This window comes from Gigantopelta aegis, chromosome 13, assembly GCF_016097555.1.
Source record: "Gigantopelta aegis isolate Gae_Host chromosome 13, Gae_host_genome, whole genome shotgun sequence".
NCBI lineage: Eukaryota > Metazoa > Mollusca > Gastropoda > Neomphalida > Peltospiridae > Gigantopelta > Gigantopelta aegis.
This window is the reverse complement of record NC_054711.1, coordinates 38407634-38434834: the sequence shown is the minus strand read 5'-3', so window position 1 is coordinate 38434834 and position 27201 is coordinate 38407634. Positions and strand designations below refer to the sequence as shown.

Below are 27201 nucleotides of genomic sequence, written 5' to 3'. Positions count from 1 at the left end.
AAACACAACATGACTTGAATAAAATACGTGTAAAGTAGAAATTGTATATTATTTTCAAGCAACATTTTGTTGGATCATTTTAGTAGATCGACTGCTGTGTAGCACCCTACCTTTAAATCAACCAATAAGTAAATGCTATGTTTAATGTATCTCCACAAGCTAAATCAGGGATGGGAATTGGTGAACTGTAAAAAAAAAGAGGAAATCTACAGGGGTCCTGGAAATTCTTGAAATCCTAGGTTAAAATCTGTGCCATCCGACACATTTTGGAGGAAAGGATGATTAAAATGCGAGGAAACGCAATGTTCCATGAGAGGAAAACAGCTGATCCAAGGGGAATTCCCACCCCTGCTAAATACAAAATGAGAATCGAACATCATTTAGATTTGTTTTCATTTTCATCAGAACATGTGACGTGAATCGAGAGATTAGCTGTATACGACGGAAATGTCCCTGAAATGTTAGCTAAGCCTTGTGCTTATAAAACTTTTGTTGTAAGACAGTGTACATTTAAGTTTTTAACAATGTTATATTAAAGCCAAACAAATTGCATGTGTGTGATGTCATAAGAGATTGAAGGAAGGAAGGAAATGTTTTATTTAACGACACACTCAACACATTGTATTCACAGTTATATGGCATCGGACATACAGTTAAGGACCACCCAGATATTGAGAGAGAAAACCTGATGTCGCCACTTCGTGAGCTCCTCTTTTCAATTAGCAGCAAGGGATCTTTTATATGCATCATCCCATAGACAGGATAGCACATACCACAGCCGTTGATGTACCAGTCATGGTGCACTGGCTGGAGCGAGAAATAGCCCAATGGGCCCACTGACAGGGATCGATCCCAAACCGACCACACATCAAGTGAGCACTTTACCATTGAGCTACGTCTCGCACAAGATTCTAAAAACGTTTTTGCCCGAAACCTTAGTGGTATAGCATTACATATAAATACTCTCTCTCTAAAAGTTTATAAGCACAGGCCCTCATCTTTTCAAAGTGGCTACACATTTGTACAATACCGGCCTTGGTGGCGTCATGGTTAAGGCTGGTAGATACAGGGTTCGCAGCCCTGTACCGGCTCCAACCCAGAGCGAGTTCTTAAGGGCTCAATGGGTAGGTGCAAGGCCACTGCACCTTCTTTCTCACTAACCACTAACCAACTAACAACTAACCCACTGTTCTGAACAGATAGCTGAGGTGTGTGCCCAGGACAGTGTTCTTGAACCTTAATTGGATATAAGCACGACAAATAAGTTGAAATGAAATGTACAATACATGTATACACAAACCAACTGTAAAGTGAGTCAGTCCCTATGCACTACAAGTTCAACTGTGCAAGACTTTTGTTATTGTACATGTATTTTGTCCATACACCTGGGACCAGTTTTACAAAGCAATTTTAGCGCTAAGATCATCTTAAGAGCCCAACTACCTTCTGCACTTCAGGTGATTTTAGCGCTAAGATCGTTTCGCAAAATGGGGCCCTGAATATTAAATGTTTGCAGGCCCGACAACTTCACATTTCACACAAATTTCAGTAAATTGGTTACAAAAGGAAGTATTTTTTTGTAAAATACATACATGAACAAAAATAATACTCTATGTTATATATACATTTTACAACACATATGATGTTATTTATAAAAGATAAACGCTTGGAACATTAAAGCAAAATCCAGTTTGAAAAAAGAAAAGTAAACTGAAAATACAACTACCGTGTATTAGGAAACCACTGTACGTAACCATTCCAGATCACAGTGCTCGTGAAACAAGCTTCAGGATCCATTCTTGTAATGCTTGTCACACACATACCGATTAACACCGACTTGACTGTCGCGTCAGCGTTAATCGGTAGGTGTGTGCTGGACAAAGATGAGCCAGTCGTATCTAATCTCCAGTTTTGCAGCGATTAGACTGTCGCATCAGCTGGTGTGTGCTGGGCAAAGATGAGACAGTCGTATCTAATCTCCAGTTTTGCAGCGATTAGACTGTCGCATCAGCTGGTGTGTGCTGGGCAAAGATGAGACAGTCGTATCTAATCTCCAGTTTTGCAGCGATTAGACTGTCGCATCAGCTGGTGTGTGCAGGAGCACATTTTCAGACTAGAGCCAATTCGACAGTCGAGGCGGCGTTAATCGGTAGGTGTGTGACAAGCATTAAATGTTTTAGAGTCTGAACTCAAGACTCTAGTCTGAGACTTTAACGCCATGGCAACTCCACAGAAACTGTGTACATGTCATTAAAGCTTTGAGTTTAGATTCTTAAAGTGTCATAATCACAGGCCTTGAAACTGAACTAAACATCAGACAAACTCATTGCAAAAAATAACTCGGCAATTTCTACAATTGCGAAAACAACAAATAACACTAAAACTAACCCAACACCAGGGCTCAAACTTAAGAATTTGTTTCGTATGGCAATTTTTGAATGCATTGCTATGGGTGAAACAGTCCACCGACAGCAATTTTAAGCCTGCCTATGGCAAACAAATTTTAAGTGACATTTGCAACAAATTAACATGACTGAAAGGTTATTTTGCTGTATGTAGACATATTTCAAATGTAAAAATTTTAAATAATGGCATATTATGTAGGTGTATACATTTCTGCCATTGTTGAGGAGCTTTACCGACAGCACTAAAGTGTTATCAGTGATGATCTCTACCAATCTCAACGACGGCAATTGCCATCTGTGCCATCGTCAAGTTCGAACCCTGCAACACAACCAACTGCTGATAATATAATATGTGGCAGCTAAATAAATGAGAAACTGACCAAAAACACACACACACAAATGAACATACAGATAGTGTTTGACCAGAGGTTCTAGAATAGTTGCCCGATGCTCAAGACCGGTGTTTTTTTAAGACTCGAGACACAAAAAAATTGACTTATTTTCGTGTTTTTTTTTGCAGGCTGCTATTTTTGCTGGCCGCTGTTTTGAGACCTTTGGTTGTTCATACAATTTGTACTCAACCAGGACATAATAATAATAACATTGCTCGTCTTAAATGGTGATGCAGAAGATACTAATTTCTGACCTTTGAATAGTTGTACTCTGCTCAAAGATGGCAATGAGATAGAAGCATAAAGCTGCTTGTAAAAAGGGATTATAAAAAAGCGTGTTGGTTATTTCGAAGGTACATGTATAGTTGTCTCCTTCTCCCGCAACATTTTGAGCTTTGCTGAAGTTGTGCCTTTAAAACATTTATTTGCTAATATTTTATTTCTGCTTCTACATCAGCATTACTGCCGACACGAAATTTAAAAAATGCTGCCACAGACACACACAGACACCCACCCCTCTTTCTGTGGATACCCCCCCCCCCTCCTTCTTGGGACATTTTCGTTGTTTAGATAAACCCATACACATACATACTAACAGAGTAGACATAACAGCACAAACGTAATATAACTATTAACATGCTAAACAGAAACGCATGTTAATTATATCATGGAATATGGAATGTTGATTTATAGCATTTGCATTTAGCAAACATATATAAAAAATATATATCAAACTAGATGATATTCTTAAAGCACCATGCTACCTTAACAGCCTTAAAGTCATAAAAATAACGAATTCAGTTTTCCCATCAAAGTGAAAACTATTAACATGTTTTTGTGTTATAAATTATAAAGGCTCTTTCTTACTGTGTGATTTCTAGTAACGACTTGTGGTACAGGATAAAAATATTTTGTCTGCACCTTCAAAGAGACTTTACAACAAACAGAATGAATGAATGAATGTTTTATGACACCTCAGCACGGCAACAAACAGAGCCTCTTCAACAGAAAAAACAACGAGTACTGGTGAGATACATGATATAACCATCAGGAGTTTGATGGAAAACCATATCTATATTAATGAATATTTTACGGGTATGATTCAAGTCTAATTATGTGAAATGTTTGCAATGGGATGAACAGTTTGTTTTGGACCAACCACCATATCCCAAGTTGTTCCTATATGTGGTTTGATGGTCTTGTATGCATTTGTATGCAAGATATGGTCTGGAAACAGATTTACTGTTATGTGCAGTAGACCGTGAAAAATAGGTCACAGTGACCTCGTAATAGTACGCGACACACCACCATCCTAAAATTGTTCCTACATGCGAGGTTTGATGGTCCTGTATGCATCTGCAAGATATGGTCCGGACAAGGATTTACTGTTATGTGCAGTAGACTGTGAAAAGTAGGTCACAGTGACCTCGTAATAGTATGTGACACACCGCCATCCCAAATTGTTCCTACACGTGAAGTTTGATGGTCCTGTATGCATCTGTATGCAAGATATGATCCAGACAAGAAAAAGTTAACTGACATACGTACAGACGGACTGACAGACAACGCCATACCATAATACGACCAATAATAGATGGGCATATTAAAAAAAAGAGAGAGAGAAAAGAAAGTATTATACTATAAATTGATTGCTACAAATCGTTTTTACAAATCACACAGTGAGAATTCCCCTTAACTATGGTTCAAACCATCATTTGTCAAATATTAAAACTCAATTTGACAAATATATTTCACACTTAATCAGCAAAACACTAATTTGAAATTCGGAACAATTAAATTCTTTTAAGAGCTTTAATTTTGTTCAATTCTGTTTGGCTCAACTGAAATATTAATTTGATTTCTTTAAACGGTCTTAATTTTATTTATATTTTTGTTTTACTAACTGAAACTTGAATTTTGTTACCGATTTTCTGACAAACTTCACAACATTGTTAATAATGTTTTGGGTCCAGCTTAAACACTAAGTAACACGTATCTAAAAATAAAAGAAAGAAAAAAAGAAGGAAACTGAAGCTTTGATCATAAATAATTCCATCATGTTATGTTAAAATTCTAAACTATCTGAAACCATTTTCATTTATTAATGAATTAATGAATGCATTAAAATGATTTGAATTTAAATTTCAAATTACAAATGAATATAAACCTCATGCAGTCAAAATGTTGCGTTTTTTTAAGTATTGGTACTTGTAATATTGGTAAATATATTAAACAAAGGTTAGATAAAATAATATTAGTTTGGAATTAAAGGGTTTTTTTTAAATATAACAAATTAAATGTTACACACTAAATAAATCAGTAAAGCATGTTATTTTTAAGTAGTTATTAAAAGAGCCTTTTATCATCTCCAGACAAAATAATTCTGGAACTCTAAATGCATTTTAACCTCTTTTTTTGTCTTTTTTTGTCCTTTTTCTTTTTGGCAGAGGAGGATGTAATTTAAAAGCATTTACATGGATACGGTATTTTAACAACAAAATAAACAGATATAGACAAACATTAATATAAGGCTTAACCACTAATATTAAATTAGACTGAACAGAAAATTTAATATCTAATAATTTGAGAGTTTGGGGTGTAATTTTACTCTGAAGGCATTCATAATGTTTGAAAAACAACATAAACAGACATCGACAAATGTTACCAATAGCTGATGCGTGTGTGGGAATTTCAGTTAGAAATACCATTCTATATATTTTTTCATCATCGAATAATTGTTCAGTGTTGAAATTTCTTTTTTGTTCTTTGAAGTGCCAACTGAACTTTAGCAATATTGGCATCTAGTGCCGCTATCCCCTCTTGGAATGCACGGTCGTCCACTGTTGTCGATGTAGAAAATGACGACACTGTTGAGACGTCCGATCGGACGTCTTGCTCGATCTTGGCGTCGACATTCTCAACATCTGTCTGCATCAGACTTCTCCCCTGTGGTTTAAAAAACAAACAAAATGGATCCCCGACTTTTTTTCTCTTGAACACAAACAGGTGTATCTAACATTTTATCGACGACCTGTCTACATTTCTGGCCATCGTGGATATGTTCCATCCCACCGGGTTTAACAACCTACTGCTGGGCATTTCCACGTGACTAGCATTATATTTTTGGCCCACGTTTCAAACTATATCTTGGTATATCTGCTACAGTTATATATTTTAAGTTCCAACTATTGTATGCATGAACCTATTTGTATAAGGAATTAAATGATATCAACAAAAACTAACATGATTACCTAATTAATGTTTTAATTACATCTAATTATAACGCGACTCGCGTTACACAAAAAGGAAAGTGCCAGAAACGACAATAACACTCTTCAAAATAACTATAAATGACAGGAATGAATTAATACCTAAACAACTAAACAGTCTATCAGATAATGTAGAAAGGGAATTAATTTTTGTTCCATGTATAGGCAAGATCTTGCATAATCAGCGTTACTCGCGTTACCATGACACACGTTACATATTTCCCATGACTAATAAAGTACGTCAGCTCACAGATATCATGTATTTCGAACTTTCTGTTGTAAAACTGAAGTTTGGTTACAGGAGAGTATGTCTTTGACCAAACTTGTCATTAACCCTTTAATTTTTAAATATTGTAAGTAATGTTTTGTCCGAAATTTGAATCTGTGAATTGAATCAATTTGTCTTACCATCTTCTAGGAATTGAAGATATAAACCCTGATTCTTGCAAAAGGTTAATAGTTTGCAGTAAGCCTTAAAGAACACACTAATGTCTTGCATACATGCAACTCCAAACTGAAGCTTTTCTGGACAGTTAGAAACCTTGAAACCGAAAATGACCACAGTGGTTTACAGTGAAGGGTTGCTTAAATTTTCTGACAAATTTGTTGAGTAAAAAATATTTCTTCAGGTTTAGCTGGCCATTTCCAGTTTTTGCCAGCAGGTATGTGTACTTTTCCAAAGACAGGACAGTACATAACACAGACTTTGATAAATCACTTATGGAGCACTGGCTGGTCGGGAAAGAAAAACCAATGGATCCGCCGAGGTGGTTCAATCCTATGACCGAATTTCTTTAAATAAGCTCTTTCAACACTACATCCTCTTCTCTCTCACTAACCACTAACAATTAACAACTAACCCACTGTCCTGGACAGACAGCCCAGATAGCTGAAGTGTGTGCCCAGGCCAGAGTGCTTGAACCTTAATTGAATATAAGCATGAAAATAAGTTGAAATGATGAATGCACACTCAATGAAAATTCAATAATAAAAACATTATACCACTGTCCCTGTTGTCATGGCAATACCCTGCTGGAGTTTCTGTAGTGCACTACTTGTCAGGCTAGAAACCGGCACATTTTTCTTCTTCTTGTCGACGGTTGTTTGCTGGCCAGGGTCGGACATAATACTTTTAACAGGACTGAGAAAATAAATAAAAATTAAATTGAAATAAATACAAATAGCACCAAAAACATTTTTTTTTTTTTTTATTCTTTTAGTTTAAAATCTAACACAAAATGCTTTTTTTTCTTTCTTTTATTAACTCTTAAAGAGTTAAAGAATATAGACTATATTGTATAAATAAAGCCTTAAAGAAAGGAAGGAAATATTTTAATTTTTCAAGATATTGAGGGAGGAAACCCGCTGTCGCCACTTTACGCGCTACTCTTTTCGATTAGCAGCAAGGGATATTTTATATACACCATCCCACAGACAGGGTAGTATATACCACGGCCTTTGATATACCAGTCGTGGTGCACTGGCTAGAACAACAAATAACCCAATGGGTCCACCAACGGGGATCAATCCCAAACCGACCGTACATGAAGCGAGCACTTTACCACTGGGCTACGTCCTGCCTCTAAAGCCTGTACATTGACCCCAAAAGAGTTAAAGAATGCACATTAACCCTACATTGACCCCAAAAGAGTTAAAGAATGCACATTAACCCTACATTGACCCCAAAAGAGTTAAAGAATGTACATTAACCCTACATTGACCCCAAAAGAGTTAAAGAATGTACATTAACCCTACATTGACCCCAAAAGAGTTAAAAGAATGCACATTAACCCTACATTGACCCCAAAAGAGTTCAAGAATGCACATTAACCCTACATTGACCCCAAAAGAGTTCAAGAATGCACATTAACCCTACATTGACCCCAAAAGAGTTCAAGAATGCACATTAACCCTACATTGACCCCAAAAGAGTTGAAGAATGCACATTAACCCTACATTGACCCCAAAAGAGTTGAAGAATGCACATTAACCCTACATTGACCCCAAAAGAGTTGAAGAATGCACATTAACCCCTACATTGACCCCAAAAGAGTTAAAGAATGCACATTAACCCTACATTGACCCCAAAAGAGTTAAAAGAATGCACATTAACCCTACATTGACCCCAAAAGAGTAAAAGAATGCACATTAACCCTACATTGACCCCAAAAGAGTTGAAGAATGTACATTAACCCTACATTGACCTCAAAAGAGTTAAAAGAATGTACATTAACCCTACACTGACCCCAAAAGAGTTGAAGAATGTACATTAACCCTACATTGACCCCAAAAGAATTGAAGAATGTACATTAACCCTACATTGACCCCTAAAGAATTAAATTTTTTACTTTTAACCCTACATTGACCCCTAAAGAATTAAAGAATGTACTTTAATCCCTAAAGAATTAAAGAATGTACTTTAAACCTACATTGACCCCTAAAGACTTAAAGAATGTACATTAACCGTACATTGAACCCTAAAGAGCTAAAGAATGTACATTCACCCTACATTGACCTCTAAGGAGCTAAAGAATGTACATTCACCCTACACTGATCCCTAAAGAGCTAAAAAAATGTACCTTATAACTCTACACTGACCCCATAAGAGCTAAAGAATGTACATTAACCCCTTAAGCGCTAAAGAATGTACAATAACCCTACATTGACCCCTACAGAGCTAAACAATGTACATTAACCTTACATTGACCCCTTGAGAGCTAAACAATGTACATTAACCCTACATTGACCCCTTAAGAGTTAAAGAATGTACTTTAACCCTACACTGATCCCTAAACAGCTAAAGAATGTACATTAACCCTACACTGACCCCTAGACAGCAGCTAAACAATGTACATTAACCCTACATTGACCACTAAAGAGTTAAGGAATGTACATTAACCCTACATCGACCTATAATGAGTTAAAGTACAGTTTTTGACTCTTTAGGGGTCAATGTAGGGTTAATGTACATTCTTTAGCTCTCTAGGGATCAATGTAGGGTTAAAGTACATTAAACCATACATTACCCCTGAAGAGTTAAAGAATGTACAGTAAGCCCAAAAATAATTGAAGAATGTACATTAAATCCGCAAGCCCTAGTTCCATCCAGCGAAAATAAATTATAATTTGGTTAATCTACAAACCTGTAACACACTTGGATCACGTTTTTATCAAATGGAGTGAAAAAGCAGGTTTTATATCGATAAATACCATGGGAATCCCCATGTCTCAATTACTTGAAATAATTTTGAAAGTTAGTATTCTGATGTCACTGGTAGATGTCGCTCAAAGCACAACAATGCCTACGTCACGACAAATTTCACAGAGTGCGCACAGACTTGGGGTGCGTTCCTTTCACCCCTCCTGGACATGTTCCAACTGTTCTGTCCTGGTTGTAAGACTTATATCGTAAGACTTATTGGTTTTAAGGGTTTGTAACGTTTTGTATTGAGATACTTACTTGTCTGAACTTTATTGTTACTGAAAATGTTCACGAACTGTGAAGAAAAATCTCACAAATGAACAACAAGCAAACGACAACAAATCGGATGTTGATTGCTCGAACCGTGCACGAGAAAACAAACCGAACCAAAATGATAACGGTCACGTGGTATACCAACGTCTGTGACATTGAAATGGGAATATCCCCTCTAAAAATAGATTAGACCTTGTCTGCTCAACGTTTTTTTCTCAGAGGCCCGTGGCATTTTATGAAATACGAAAAATGAATTTTGTGGTATTACAAACACCTGGATTACCAGGATTACCAAAAAACACTTCAGGTGAATGGAAATGTATATTCTAAATAATAAACGGTAAGTAAAGTGCAATTTTATTTGTGAAAAAATGGGTTTAATAGCGAAAAACAGCGGCGTAATGGTTAACAACTAGGGCGTGTCCCTTTAAGCCTATTATTGAGCCCTAAAGAGTTAAAGAATGTACATTAACCTCTAAAGAAATAAATAATGTACATTAACCCTACATTGACCCCAAAAGAATTAAATAATCTACATTAACCCTACATTGACCCCTTAAGAATTAAATGTGCATTAAGCCTACAATGACCCTTAAAGAGTTAAAGAATGTACATCGACCCCTAAAGAGCTAAAAAATGTACATTAACCCTACATTACCCTAAAGAGTTAAAGAATGTACATTAATCTTACATTGACCACTAAAGAGTTATAGAATGTACATTAACCCTACATTGACCCCTAAAGAGCTAAAGAATGTACATTAACCCTACACTGACCCCTAAAGAGCTAAAGAATGTACATTAACCCTACACTGACCCCTAAAGAGTTAAAGAATGCACATTAACCCTAAAGAGTTGAAGAATGCACTTTAACCCTACACTGACCTCTAAAGAGCTAAAGAATGTACATTAACCCTACACTGACCCCTAAAGAGCTAAAGAATGTACATTAACCCTACACTGACCCCTAAAGAGCTAAAGAATGTACATTAACCCTACACTGACCCCTAAAGAGTTAAAGAATGCACATTAACCCTAAAGAGTTGAAGAATGCACTTTAACCCTACACTGACCTCTAAAGAGCTAAAGAATGTACATTAACCCTACACTGACCCCTAAAGAGCTAAAGAATGTACATTAACCCTACACTGACCCCTAAAGAGTTCAAGAATGTACATTAACCCTACATTGTCCCCTAAAGAGCTAAAGAATGTACATTAACCCTACATTGACCCCTAAAGAGTTGAAGAATGCACATTAACACTAAAGAGTTGAAGAATGCACTTTAACCCTACACTGACCCCTAAAGAGTTGAAGAATGCACTTTAACCCTACACTGACTCCTAAAGAGTTGAAGAATGCACTTTAACCCTACAATGACCCCTAAAGAGTTGAAGAATGTACATTAACCCTACACTGACCCCTAAAGAGTTGAAGAATGTACATTAACCCTACACTGACCCCTAAAGAGCTAAAGAATGTACATTAACCCTACACTGACCCCTAAAGAGCTAAAGAATGTACATTAACCCTACATTGACCCCTAAAGAGCTAAAGAATGTACATTAACCCTACACTGACCCCTAAAGAGCTAAAGAATGTACATTAACCCTACATTGACCCCTAAAGAGTTAAAGAATGTACCTTGCACTTCTATCAAGCATGACCAGCATCCTCTGCAGATTAAACGTGTCACTGGCAGCTGACCGTGGCCCTTTGATGTTGCAGTTGGCATCCAGACTGCCCAGGATTCCCTCTACTCCATCCTTCAGAGTTCTGCAGTCAAAAACACACACACACAAACTAAACACAGGATTTTAAAAACCGACAAAGGATTTTACTCTCATCATTGAAAAAGTTTTAAAAATTATGTGATTTTTCCATTACAGTAAAGTATTCTTACAACAAACTGTAAGGGACCAGACACATCGGTTCATTATAGCAGTAGTTCGTTATACACATTTGCGGAAGTTAGTAATTTTTATTTAGGAAGTCGTCCATTTTGGATTTTTCAAATTTAAACACAAGAATTATGACTAATATCAGTGCAGTCATTTTGGTAAGATGTTGTACGAGTTTTACAAAATCTATTTTTCTGTGATACAACATCTTACTGTACATTTTATAAAATCTATTTTTCTGTGATACAACATCTTACTGTACATTTTATAAAATCTATTTTTCTGTGATACAACATCTTACTGTACATTTTATAAAATCTATTTTTCTGTGATACAACATCTTACTGTACATTTTATAAAATCTATTTTTCTGTGATACAACATCTTACTGTACAAGTTGTTCAAGCCGGGAGATCTCATGGTCTCTCTGCTTGAGAGCCAGGTCTAAGATGTTGTTTTCCTGCTGGGCCGCCTTCAGTTTCAAGAGGTTTCCGTCATTCTGTTTCTTCATCAGGTCGAGCTGTCTCTCCAGTTTGGAACTCTCCTGCATGCATTCCTCGCGAAGCTTCAACTTGTCTTTGTTCTGCAGAAAAGGAAAGGAATGTTTGATAAACACACCTCAGCCTATTTTAAATGATGGTTATTTGAGAGAGAGAGAGAGAGAGAGAGAGAGAGAGAGAGAGAGAGAGAGAGAGAGAGAGAGAGAGAGAGACAGACAGACAGACAGATGACACTGACCGTCTCATCTAGGATCATGAGTTGCTGTCGTTCTTCTTTCACCTGGTCCTTCTCTCAGAGAGACAGAGACAGACAGAGAGAGAGAGAGAGAGACACACACAGACAGACAAAGAGAGAGAGAGAGAGAGACAGACAACAATGACCGTCTCGTCTAGGATCATGATGAGTTGCTGTCATTCTTGTTTCACCTGTCCTTCTCAGAGAGAGAAAGAGAGAGACAGACAGATGACACTGACAGACAGACGACACTGACCTTCTCGTCTAGGATCATGATGAGTTGCTGTCGTTCTTCTTTCACCTGGTCCTTCTCGTGCTGCAACTCGTCGACCAGCGCCATGAAGCGCGTCACCGCCTCGTGCTTCTCGCGCAGCTGCCGGTTCAGAGATACGTTGTCCGTCTGCAGGTTCAGCACTGGATCAACAACACAGTACACACAATAACGGTTCATCATTTCTGTGCTCTTTTATTGAAATTCAGATGTCGGGTAGTCACATTTTGTTTATATTATATCGCACGCATATCATATCAAAGCAATTTTATACAAAGATTGTGACTGTTATATGGTGATACTTGTCTAAACCAGACCCTGCACAAACCAGAATCCTGTCAAAAGTGGCCAAATTCCATGGTCCCGTATTTTTTAAATTAAAAAATGCGACCCTATAATGGCCGCATTTATCTAAATCTGATAAATATTAGGTCCCCGCAGAGATTTATACAGGCATTTTGTGAGTCCAAACATAGCCCCCTTCCCAAAAGAATGTGGCACTCAAAATTACACATTTTTATGCTAAAACTTCCCAATATATATAAATATTTAATTATGTGTGTTCCAATAGATTAATTCAACAGTGGTGTACTGCATCATTCAATGGCCTGAAAAAATTATGACGTGTGATTTACTCACGCTAATTTTCCCAATCCTATCAGACATGGGACCCTGGAAAAAAATCCTGGCATAATCCGGTTTAAACAGGTTTCACTATACATCAATAAATACACACAAAAAATTTAAAACAAATTCTTATAATTACAAAGACAACTTATTTAGCTGAAAATACACAAAAATCAGTTTCTAACCTTCTTCTCATGATCGGTGTTACATAATGACATCCCATTTGACTTGTAGTCTAAACACAAAGCTTTAACGCAATACTCACTGTTCGATCTCTTCATTGTTTGTGTTGGTTTTGTTATTGTTTTTATTTATAATGTAGAGTAAAATATTTAAAATTACATTCAAAATTCATCCCATGAAAGTTGGATTCATGTTCCATTTGTTATCATTTTAAAGTAGAATATTTAAACTTACATTCAAAATTCAACCCAAGAGTTAGATTCAAGTTCCATGTTTTTATAATTTTACAGTAAAATATTTAAACTTACAATCAAGATTCACATTCCATTTGTTTTTATAATTTTATAATTTTGAAGTAAAATATTTAAACTTACATTCAAAATTCACTCAAAGGTTGGATTCACGTTCTATTTGTTTTTATCATTTTATAATTTTGAAGTAAAATATTTAAACTTACATTCAAGATTCACGTTTTATTAGTTTTTATCATTTTATAATTTTGAAGTAAAATATTTAAACTTACATTCAAAATTCACCCCCAAGAGAGCTGGATTCACGTTCCCTATTGTTTTTATAATTTTATAATTTTGAAGTAAAATATTTAAACTTACATTCAAAATTTACCCCAAGAGAGCTGGATTAACATTCCATTTGTTTTCATAATTTTATAATTTTTAAGTAAAATATTTAAACTTACATTCAAAATTCACCCCAAGAGAGCTGGATTAACGTTCCATTTGTTTTTATAATTTTTAAGTAAAATATTTAAACTTACATTCAAAATTCACCCCAAGAGAGCTGGATTCACGTTCCATTCGTTCCCTCTCCCTCAACTGTTGATTCAGCGTTTTAATTCGCCTGAATAATAAACACAATGTTAAATGATTACGTCACCAAATAAATAATTGTATTCAGCAACACATACACAAAGAAAGTTTTGTTTTGTTTAACAACACAACTAGAGCACACTGATTTCTAAATCAACAACTACTGGATGTCAAACATTTCTTAATTATATAACATAGAATTAGCGGAAATCTTCTAAATGTTTTCATTAGCAGCAAGAGATCTTTTATATCCACTTTTCCACAGACAGCACAAGACACTAAGACCTTTAATATTCCACCCATGGGGGGGGGGGGGGGGGGGGGGGGGGGGCAATAAATAAAAGTAATTTGAAAAGCTATATTAGTTTGAAAGATCAGCAGGGCTTCTAGATTATGGTAGCCCCACTCCAATGGCTAAGTGATATTCAATGTTGGGCTAGTACATAACTACTATCGCCATGCCCGATGGCTAGTGAAAAAAAAAGGTTGTCAAATGCTGCATTTCAGTTTAATTTGTAAATATGAATATCCTAACGGGGAGGGTGGGATCTAGCCGAGATGAATAATTTGTTTTAACAACACCACTAGAGCACACTGATTAATATATCATCGTCTACTGGAGTTCAAATATTTAGTAATTCTGACTCGTAGTCATCAGAGGAAACCCGCTAAATTTTTTCTAATGCAGCAAGGAATCTTTTATATGCACCATCCCACAGACAGGACGGCACATAACATGGCTATTGATATACCAGTCGTGATACACTGGCTGGAACAAGAAATAGCCCAATGTTGCCCACCGATGGGGATTGATCCCAAATCGACCGCACATCAAGCGAGTGCTTTACCACTGGGCTACATCCTACCCCCTGAGATCAAAGATGATTCTCACCGGTTAAGCTGAACATTCTCAATACGTAGGTGCTGCACCAGCTTATCCACATTCACGAGGTCAAGGGTCGACATTGTTTCTAGTGTGTTGTTCAGGTCTTGTACTAAATACAGCATATCTGAGCTGCCTGCAATACAGAGAATCGATAATGTACAAATTCACATGAACGTACATCTTTAATATGCATATACAGTTGAATCCCGTTGGCTCGGACCCCATCAGTGCTCGAGAAAGTGTTTGACCCATCAGGTAGTTCGACCTAACCATTCAGTCAAAAATGTGTAAGTGTAACTTGGAACTTCGTTCTTGGTTCAAGCATTGCGATGTATTCAACCCTTTCAAGTTCGACCCAACAAGATTCTACTGTATGTATATGTCAAGGCCTCAATTTTTTTTTTTTAAATAAAAAATATAAAAAATCAAGACCAAATACTGACTAACTTTCAGAAGCCAACTACCTTACAAGCAGAATACACACAAGCTTTCGCTAGATATAATTTTGACGTAAAAACAAGTAAACGCCTCATGTTAACATCTGGCTGAACAAAAATGAGGTCAAGATACCATGGGGAGTTCACAAGTTTCGTAAAAATGTTATCTAATGAAAACATGTGTGGTACATCATTTATTACCCACCAACAAATAATGTAAAGTGTGACAATTACTTCCAACATCAAATAATGTAAACTGTGACTATTACTTCCAACATCAAATAAGTAAACTGTGACTATTACTTCCAACATCAAAGAAGTAAACTGTAACAATTACTTCCAACATCAAATAAAGTAAACTGTGACTATTACTTCCAACATCAAATAAGTAAACTGTAACAATTACTTCCAACATCAAATAAGTAAACTGTAACAATTACTTCCAACATCAAATAATGTACTGTGACTATTACTTCCAACATCAAATAAGTAAACTGTAACAATTACTTCCAACATCAAATAAGTAAACTGTAACAATTACTTCCAACATCAAATAATGTAAACTGTGACTATTACTTCCAACATCAAATAAGTAAACTGTAACTATTACTTCCAAAATCAAATAATGTAAACTGTGACTATTACTTCCAACATCAAATAAGTAAACTGTAACAATTACTTCCAACATCAAATAAGTAAACTGTAACAATTACTTCCAACATCAAATAAGTAAACTGTGACTATTACTTCCAACATCAAATAAGTAAACTGTGACTATTACTTCCAACATCAAATAAGTAAACTGTAACAATTACTTCCAACATCAAATAATGTAAACTGTGACTATTACTTCCAACATCAAATAATGTAAACTGTGACTATTACTTCCAACATCAAATAAGTAAACTGTGACTATTACTTCCAACATAAAATAATGTAAACTGTGACTATTACTTCCAACATCAAATAAGTAAACTGTAACAATTACTTCCAACATCAAATAAGTAAACTGTAACAATTACTTCCAACATCAAATAAGTAAACTGTAACAATTACTTCCAACATCAAATAAGTAAACTGTAACAATTACTTCCAACATCAAATAAGTAAACTGTGACTATTACTTCCAACATCAAATAAGTAAACTGTAACAATTACTTCCAACATCAAATAATGTAAAGTGTGACTATTACTTCCAACATCAAATAATGTAAACTGTGACTATTACTTCCAACATCAAATAAGTAAACTGTAACAATTACTTCCAACATCAAATAAGTAAACTGTAACAATTACTTCCAACATCAAATAAGTAAACTGTAACAATTACTTCCAACATCAAATAAGTAAACTGTGACTATTACTTCCAACATCAAATAATGTAAACTGTGACTATTACTTCCAACATCAAAGAAGTAAACTGTAACAATTACTTCCAACATCAAATAATGTAAACTGTGACTATTACTTCCAACATCAAATAAGTAAACTGTAACAATTACTTCCAACATCAAATAAGTAAACTGTAACAATTACTTCCAACATCAAATAATGTAAACTGTGACTATTACTTCCAACATCAAATAAGTAAACTGTAACAATTACTTCCAACATCAAATAAGTAAACTGTAACAATTACTTCCAACATCAAATAATGTAAACTGTGACTATTACTTCCAACATCAAATAAGTAAACTGTAACTATTACTTCCAAAATCAAATAATGTAAACTGTGACTATTACTTCCAACATCAAATAAGTAAACTGTAACAATTACTTCCAACATCAAATAAGTAAACTGTAACTATTACTTCCAACATCAAATAAGTAAACTGTGACTATTACTTCCAACATCAAATAAGTAAACTGTGACTATTACTTCCAACATCAAAATAAGTAAACTGTAACAATTACTTCCAACATCAAATAATGTAAACTGTGACTATTATTCCAACATCTTAAACTGTGACTATTACTTCCAACATCAAATAATGTAAACTGTGACTATTATTCCAACACTTAAACCTATTACATCCAAATAACTGTAAACTGTGACTATTACTTCCAACATCAAATAAGTAAACTGTGACTATTACTTCCAACATCAAATAATGTAAACTGTGACTATTACTTCCAACATCAAATAAGTAAACTGTAACTTGTAAAAACTGTGACTATTACTTCCAACATAAACTGTGAAAATAAGTAAACTGTAACAATTACTTCCAACATCAAATAAGTAAACTGTAACAATTACTTCCAACATCAAATAAGTAAACTGTAACAATTACTTCCAACATCAAATAAATAAACTGTGACTATTACTTCCAACATCAAATAATGTAAACTGTGACTATTACTTCCAACATCAAATAAGTAAACTGTAACAATTACTTCCAACATCAAATAAGTAAACTGTGACTATTACTTCCAACATCAAATAAGTAAACTGTAACAATTACTTCCAACATCAAATAAGTAAACTGTAACAATTACTTCCAACATCAAATAAGTAAACTGTAACAATTACTTCCAACATCAAATAAGTAAACTGTGACTATTACTTCCAACATCAAATAAGTAAACTGTAACAATTACTTCCAACATCAAATAATGTAAAGTGTGACTATTACTTCCAACATCAAATAATGTAAACTGTGACTATTACTTCCAACATCAAATAAGTAAACTGTAACAATTACTTCCAACATCAAATAAGTAAACTGTGACTATTACTTCCAACATCAAATAAGTAAACTGTAACAATTACTTCCAACATCAAATAAGTAAACTGTAACAATTACTTCCAACATCAAATAAGTAAACTGTAACAATTACTTCCAACATCAAATAAGTAAACTGTGACTATTACTTCCAACATCAAATAAGTAAACTGTAACAATTACTTCCAACATCAAATAATGTAAAGTGTGACTATTACTTCCAACATCAAATAAGTAAACTGTGACTATTACTTCCAACATCAAATAAGTAAACTGTAACAATTACTTCCAACATTACTCAATGAGACATAGGAAAGTTAAACTTGTTTTATTTAACAACACCATTATAGCACATTGATTTATTAATAGGCTACTGGATGTCAAACATTTGGTAATTCTGACCTATAGTCTTAGAGACAAAATCCGTTACATTTTTCCATTAGTAACAAGAGATCTTTTATATGCACCATCTCACAGACAGAATAGAACATACAACGGCCTTTGATATACCAACGAAAATCAATCCCAGACTGACTGTGCTTCAAGCGAGTGCTTTACCACTGTACTACGTCTCGCCCTCCTGATGATAGTGTAAGGAACTTACTCTGCTGAGGTATCACCAACTGACCGCATATCAAGCGAACGCTTTACCACTGTACTACGTCTCGCCCTCCTGATGATAGTGTAAGGAACTTACTCTGCTGAGGTATCACCAACTGACCGCATATCAAGCGAACGCTTTACCACTGTACTACGTCTCGCCCTCCTGATGATAGTGTAAGGAACTTACTCTGCTGAGGTATCACCAACTGACCGCATATCAAGCGAACGCTTTACCACTGTACTACGTCTCGCCCTCCTGATGATAGTGTAAGAAACTTACTCTGCTGAGGTATCACCAACTGACCGCATATCAAGCGAACGCTTTACCACTGTACTACGTCTCGCCCTCCTGATGATAGTGTAAGGAACTTACTCTGCTGAGGTATCACCAACTGACCGCATATCAAGCAAACGCTTTACCACTGTACTACGTCTCGCCCTCCTGATGATAGTGTAAGAAACTTACTCTGCTGAGGTATCACCAACTGACCGCATATTAAGTGAACGCTTTACCACTGTACTACGTCTCGCCCTCCTGATGATAGTGTAAGAAACTTACTCTGCTGAGGTATCACCAACTGACCGCATATTAAGTGAACGCTTTACCACTGGGCTACATGCCACCCCCTTGACTGAAGCTTACCTGAGATTTTGGCCATGTTTTCAAGTTCCTTCAACAAGAACCGAACGTGACTAGGTCCATGAGGGGCATCCGGTGTCGGTGGCTGAGGCAGCTTTGGAAAATCTCTTTGAATCAGTTCCTGCTGAAAAAACATCATCAAATTTAACTTAATATGTCACTTTCATCAATGAAATGGGTCAGTTTTTAATCTACATCACATTATAACATGAAATTAACGCGAGGATAAAACAAAGAGGCCTGAGACCTATTTCACTAAACATCGTAAGTTTACGTCTGCTACCAGCAGTTATACAGGGCGTACGTTTACACGTGTCTGACATCTTTTTCACTAAACGTCGTAAGTTTACGTCTGCTACTAGCAATTATACCGGTCGTGCGTTTACATGTATTTGGGATCAATTTCACGCAGAAAATTGCATCATTACGGAAGATGGAGCATTTTAAAGACAAAAGAAAATGAAATATGTGTATTTCTAACTATATTTATTCTACTATAATAGTAATAAGAATTGTGGTTTAGTCATAGATTTATGTTTATGTGCAAAACTAGACTTACGATGTTTTGTGAAATTGGGTCCGGAATTGCTCACCAGGGTCCCGTTCCACAAAGCCATCTTAGCCCTAAGATCACCTTAAATGCATAGCTACCTCATGCACTAAGGTGATCTTAGTGCTAAGATCGCTTCGTGGAACGGGGCCTTGGTACTAAAACAACTAAACTGCTGAAAAGTGAACCAGTATCACAGATGGTCATACCCAAACAGTGTTCGAGATTAACGGTATCCCAATATCCTGGGGATACCAGAATTTAATTTTGGATACCAGACTTTAAGAACCCAGCATCACACCGGGATACCATATAATAATAAATTCTCAGGTGGATACCAGATTTTGAAATGTTAGTATCCAACTGGGATACTGCCCAAAATTTTTAATCTCGAACACTGCCAAACCAATAAATGATTCACTTTTACTGTGTTAGATCAATCCATTAGCCCTCAGGCCCAGTTAGTGAATTTTTGGCCTGAATTAGTAAAAAATTATCAACTGCATTACTACAATACATAGGCACTAGCTAAGACTTCTGTTAACTTGGGCTGGTGACATTCTCAAACATTTGTCAAACAGTTTTAATCATCATATAGTGTATATGCTTTAAACTTTTGTGAATTCTAAAATAAAGTAAAGTTTGTTTTGTTTAACAACACCACTAGAGCACATTGATTTATTAATTATCAGCTATTGCATGTTAAACCCGCTACATTTTTCTATTAGTAGCTAGAGGTCTTTTATATGCACCATCCCACAGGCAGGATAGCACATACCACATCGTTTGATATACCAGTCGTGGTGCACTGGCTGGAACAAGAAATAGCCCAATGGACCACCGACGGGGATCGATTCCAAACCGACAGCGCATCAAGTGAACACTTTACCACTGGGGTACGCCCCCTCCCTTCATGGTACTGGAAACACCAGGATGACCAGAAAGACTTTGGACCTTACAGAAATGACTAATCTAAATAATAAAATCAATTTAATATTTCAAATGGCTCTAATAGAAAGAAAGAAGGAAAGAAATGTTTTACTGTATAATACTTTATTTTCGCGTGGAATTTATTTTCGCGTTTTTCGTGTGTGAATGAAATTCGTGAAAATATATTCCACGTGAAAATAAACTTTTTATAAAGGCCGACAATTTTTTTTTAAAATATGTAGTCTCGTTCCAACTATACCACATTAGTTTCCGATGCACGAGGCTAGTAGTAACAAAGTGGTGCTCCCTCCTGTCACGGAACAAACCACAAAACACAAAAGCTGTTTAAAACTTTAAATCAAGAACACGATTGTAAGTACATACATGATAATAAAACAATACTAACACTAAAAAGCTTTATGCTGTTTTCCTTCACATGTGCTAGCGATCAGTTCATCGGACAGAGTCTACACGTGTTCATCGACGGAAGTAAACATGCATTATCACAGTATATTAAAAATGTGGAAGTGAAAAAATCCGGACTGGGCTATGTTCAGATGTTTCACAATTTTATTTTTATTTTTGGCCAGTTAGCCAATTACAAACCGTTTTGAACTAGTATTTTGACGGCAATAAATATTGTTTCAATCAAACTTAAGTTACTGAGTACTAGTAGCTTGTGCCTTCAAATTTCGTTTCGTTTGTTTTCAGTTTTTGTTTTTATAACAATTATAAGGACAATAAAGTCTTGATTGGTTAAAGCAGGAAAACTATTGTTTTATGTGTATAGCACTCGCATGTACATGTAGGATTAGTTCTACAGATTAGCGTAACAACCGGCAAAACTAAGTTCCGTTTTCAAAACAAAATTATTGACATCTGTACTTCGTTTTTTTTATTGATGGGCGTTGGGAGATTCACTCATTTTCATTAAATCGCGAAAATTTGATCCCGCGAAAAATAAATTATTTAACAGTATTTAACGACGCACTCCAACACATTTTATTTACGTTATATGGCGTCAGACATATGGTTAAGGACCACACAGATTTTGAGAGGAAACCCGCTGTCGCCACTACATGGGCTACTCTTTCCGATTAGCAGCAAGGGATCTTTTATTTGTGCTTCTCACAGGCAGAATAGCACAAACCATGGCCTTTTTTGAACCAGTTATGGATCACTGGTCGGTGCAAGTAGTTTACACCTACCCATTGAGCCTTGCGGAGCACTCACTCAGGGGTTGGAGTCGGTATCTGGATTAAAAATCCCATGCCTCGACTGGGATCTGAACCTAGTACCTACCAGCCTGTAGACCGATGGCCTAACCACTACACCACCGAGGCCGGTTGGCTCTAATAGTGAAAAATTTGTTACAGTGATTAGAAACAATGATCTGTCAATTAAAAAAAAACACACAATAAACAAATTTACCTCAGAATGAAGAAAGCCTAAATCTGAATTCACAGGACTCCTGTTGGGCGAATTCACTGGGGTGTCCATGCCGTTTGACGCGAGAATTGTTTGAAGAAAACTCAACGGCGGTTTAAAACAAGATTCCTGGGATTTAATTCCCAATCCGACATACGTTCCAACATGGCCAGTGTCAAATCTGGAGGCACCAGGATGGTTCATCTTGGCTGAAACATTAATAGGGGAATTAGCCGGGGTCTCGACAAAGTCGTGCAGGAAGGGAAGTGGTTTCGAAATACCAACGTTCGGATTCAAAGAGCACGGATTAATGTGACTGAACAGGACAGCACATTCCTCGTCGTCATAACAACCACTGCCCAATGGATAAATCTTCTCCGGGCTCAGCTGCTGCCCCGGTTCGGAATAACAGACTCTCGAAATGTCCGACATAACATTTCCCGGAGTGTCTCCAAAACCAACAGAATTCAGTTTGTTGTTTGGTTGCGATTTACTAGCTTGCCGACCGAGAATTGCACGAGGCTCGTGTTGATGGTGACCAGGACTTGTTTTCGCTATCAGTACACGACTGTCGATCCCCGGCGGACTTGAAGAAATCGTGTTTCTGCTCTCACCACCCAGATATCCACTCATACGAGTGCCGACACTAAACGTTGCCGTCACTTCCGTGGGGGTCATTTCATCCAAACCACCATCCTCTTCACAGGAATTATTGCGGTCAACGTCAACTGCATTAGCTGTGGTAACGTGATCATGATCATCGTCAGTTTTATACACGCCAGCCGCACTTTCCATGTTCGAGTCATACACATTGCTTTTCTCATTTTCCTGTTCTCCAGCACTACACACACCAACACCAATATTCTCCAACCCTCCAACCAAACTATCAGCACCAACATCGCTTTGTCTATGATGATCCTCTTCTGTACCAATACCCATAGCACCGACATTACTATCGTGCCCCTTCAGTCCTCTGGTACTAAACGGAACTAGATCTCTGCCACTGGCCATAGCACCGACACTACTATCGTGCCCCTTCAGTCCTTCAGCACTAAACGGAACTAGATCTACTAGATCTCTGCCATTGGCCATAGCGCCGACACTACTGCTTCGTTCTTTTGTTCCTCCAGCACCAACATCAGTATGACTACGCTGAACCTCTTCGTTAACGGTCTGCACAGCAACAAGGTCACTACCACCACCCGGATTCTGTGTTCCTGTGGCTGAAGTACAAACAATGTCGCTACAGCCATTCAGATTCTGGTCTATGACCCCTACATCACTAACACCGTCGGCGCCACCGCAATCCTCTTGCTCTCTGACAGTGTACACCGCACTAACACCATTCTGGCCACCTCGATTCTGGTCCCTGATACCTACATCAACATCACGACCACCACCGCGATCCTCTTGCTTTCTGACAGTGTACACCGCACTAACACCATTCTGGCCACCTCGATTCTGGTCCCTGATACCTACATCGATATCATGACCACCACCGCGATCCTCTTGTTTTTTGACAGCACCAACATCGAGGCGGCCATTTTGATTTTGTTCCCAGACACCTACATCACTACAACGATCACCACTGCCACCACCACCATGATCACCACCACTGCCACCATGATCCTCTTGGTCTCTGACAGAGTACATAGCACCAATGTCACTGCGACCACCTTGCAGAAAGAGAGGTGGCGAAAGCCCTTTCGACGATTCTCGATGGAGGTAGCACTGGAAATCGGCCATATCACTCTTCTTGGGAGCATCCGTCTCCAACAAGACAAGTTCATTCTGGGCGACACTGTAACCCATCCGGTCTCTGTGGGAAGATCTTCGACTGGAGTACGAATTCGGACTCTGCGAGTAATTCTGAATCACCAAGCTGCTGAGATCCATAGGGTTGACCACGTAATTGGTGCTCTTTGATGCCGCGCTTTGTCGGAACACGTTGCTCAGATCCACGTCTTTCTCGGGGATGAGCTGCATGCCCGGAGAGAGACATTTGTCCGGGTCTGGCGTGGACGACATGAGTCGCTGGTTAAACGGCGTCTTGATATCGACGACCGGCGCTCGAGTTCGCGGAGTGTTCCGCTCTCCACTCATCAGAGCAGCTATCATAGTGTCGGGCGCTGCAAGGGAAAAAAAAGGAAAGGAATGTCTGTTTAATGACATCTCAGCACATTTTTTTAAACTATGGCTATTATTACATGAAAACATTTTTTGGGGCTAAATTTTCAATAAAATTTTGCTAGTTTGAAATTTGCAATTGGTGAATTAGCCGAGAGGTACAGCTAGCCCTGATCGCGTAAGAATAGCTAAGCAGTTCACTAGCCCTGATCGCGTAAGAATAGCTAAGCAGTTCACTAGCCCTGATCGCGTAAGAATAGCTAAGCAGTTCACTAGCCCTGATCGCGTAAGAATAGCTAAGCAGTTCACTAGCCCTGATCGCGTAAGAATAGCTAAGCAGTTCACTAGCCCTGATCGCGTAAGAATATCTAAGCAGTTCACTAGCCCTGATCGCGTAAGAATAGCTAAGCAGTTCACTAGCCCTGATCGCGTAAGAATAGCTAAGCAGTTCACTAGCCCTGATCGCGTAAGAATAGCTAAGCAGTTCACTAGCCCTGATCGCGTAAGAATAGCTAAGCAGTTCACTAGCCCTGATCGCGTAAGAATAGCTAAGCAGTTCACTAGCCCTGATCGCGTAAGAATAGCTAAGCAGTTCACTAGCCCTGATCGCGTAAGAATATCTAAGCAGTTCACTAGCCCTGATCGCGTAAGAATATGTAAGCAGTTCACTAGCCCTGATCGCGTAAGAATAGCTAAGCAGTTCACTAGCCCTGATCGCGTAAGAATAGCTAAGCAGTTCACTAGCCCTGATCGCGTAAGAATAGCTAAGCAGTTCACTAGCCCTGATCGCGTAAGAATAGCTAAGCAGTTCACTAGCCCTGATCGCGTAAGAATAGCTAAGCAGTTCACTAGCCCTGATCGCGTAAGAATATCTAAGCAGTTCACTAGCCCTGATCGCGTAAGAATATGTAAGCAGTTCACTAGCCCTGATCGCGTAAGAATAGCTAAGCAGTTCACTAGCCCTGATCGCGTAAGAATAGCTAAGCAGTTCACTAGCCCTGATCGCGTAAGAATAGCTAAGCAGTTCACTAGCCCTGATCGCGTAAGAATAGCTAAGCAGTTCACTAGCCCTGATCGCGTAAGAATATCTAAGCAGTTCACTAGCCCTGATCGCGTAAGAATATCTAAGCAGTTCACTAGCCCTGATCGCGTAAGAATATCTAAGCAGTTCACTAGCCCTGATCGCGTAAGAATATCTAAGCAGTTCACTAGCCCTGATCGCGTAAGAATATCTAAGCAGTTCACTTTCTCTCTTTACTTATCTTCCTTTCCTTTCTTTTCATTTCGCAATTTATATATATCGGGCAATAAAATAAGCAATGTGGCTCGTAAGCCATGTACAGGGTACCACAAAATATATATAAAAAATATATACATGTACAAAACTTACTGATTATTATACAAAAAAAACAACTAATGTCCACAATTTAGGCAATATAATTAAGTTTTTTATGGACCCATGAAATCAAAAATATTTTGACAAACTTGTAAACGAAAAAAAAAATGTGAAGGGACATAACTCTTTTGACGGGTAAATTTTAACCTTTTGACTACTGCAGGCGAGATATCTCACCCAACGTCGCGCCAGTCAACATACTATACACTGTATACAGTGCATTCCCCAATTCATAATTCCTGCCATTTTGCACACGGCACTCACTAGAACGACTTGTATAAGTGGAAACAGAAGACAACTCAGCTTCTTGTATAGCTTTAATTTTGAGTTGAAAAAGTGGGGTTTTTGGCAAGTATTTTCGCTTGACAACAATGGCGGCATGTCGCGGTCTTTTTTAGGGATCGAGAGCTGATTGTGATAGCTAATTTGATAATAAATTTGATCGTTTTACCACCAAATATTAGGATATGAATCGTAGTTCGGTTTTTTTTTTTTTAATTCTGGTCAGAAAACTACTGTTATCGGGAATAATAGACATAAATACTGGACAGCTGGCCACAAATGCCGGTAAGTAAACGTAACTTTTTCAATGTTTTTGTCTAATTTTAGTCAACATTAACTGATCTAAAATATCATTAAAATTATAAAAGCCCACCAAAATAATACTTACCGATTCAAACATGAACTTTATTTTATGTATTTATAAATTATTTAAGATATGTGAGTAAAAATTATAAACTTGTACCCAATCAACGTGGATTTTGTCAAAAATTAATCCAGTAGTCTAAAGGTTAATGTAATTTCTCTGAGTGCTTGCAATTTGAGGTAGGGAAATGAACATGTTTTAATCAGTATGACATTACGACTGGTAGTACCTACAATTTCAGGATGCACATTCCAGTCTACTACAAGTCATTAATCAGGGTTCGAAATGGCGGCCTGCAAAAAGCAGTCCACTGTTTAAGACCTAGTTATTTAACTGCTAATTTTGTTGCATTTTAATTCTGTAATGTCTAAAATCCATCTCAGAGGTCATAGGTTTTCAAATACTATAGTCTATACCAAACCCTCACCTTATCCCGTGCTATCTTTTTGATCCAGAGGTCACAAGTTTTCAAATACTATAGTCTATACCAAACCCTCACCTTATCCCGTGCTATCTTTTTTGATCCAGAGGTCATAAGTTTTCAAATACTATAGTCTACACCAAACCCTCACCTTACCGTATGCTAACTTTTTGATCCAGAGGTCACAAGTTTTCAAATACTATAGTCTATACCAAACCCTCACCTTACCGTATGCTATCTTTTTGATCCAGAGGTCATAAGTTTTCAAATACTATAGTCTAAACCAAACCCTCACCTTACCGCATGCTATCTTTTTGATCCAGAGGTCA

The 27201-nt window shown here is 37.2% G+C and overlaps 1 protein-coding gene across 2 annotated transcripts in view; it reads right to left on the bottom strand.

Moving 5' to 3' along the window:
• Positions 1–4213: 4213 nt before the first annotated feature.
• Positions 4214–27201, bottom strand: part of LOC121387038 — a 38758-nt gene continuing 15770 nt past the window's right edge. The window contains exons 6-14 of one of the 2 annotated variants that reach the window (XM_041518045.1): positions 22286–24411; positions 19378–19498; positions 14978–15104; positions 14034–14116; positions 12434–12591; positions 11832–12025; positions 11186–11317; positions 7069–7207; positions 4214–5743 (exon numbers count right to left, since the gene is read on the bottom strand). In XM_041518045.1, coding sequence (XP_041373979.1) covers positions 5537–5743; positions 7069–7207; positions 11186–11317; positions 11832–12025; positions 12434–12591; positions 14034–14116; positions 14978–15104; positions 19378–19498; positions 22286–24411 — 3287 coding nt within the window. In that variant the 3' untranslated portion in view covers positions 4214–5536. The remainder of the gene's footprint in view (positions 5744–7068; positions 7208–11185; positions 11318–11831; positions 12026–12433; positions 12592–14033; positions 14117–14977; positions 15105–19377; positions 19499–22285; positions 24412–27201) is intronic. The other variant, XM_041518046.1, reaches the window with a different exon arrangement.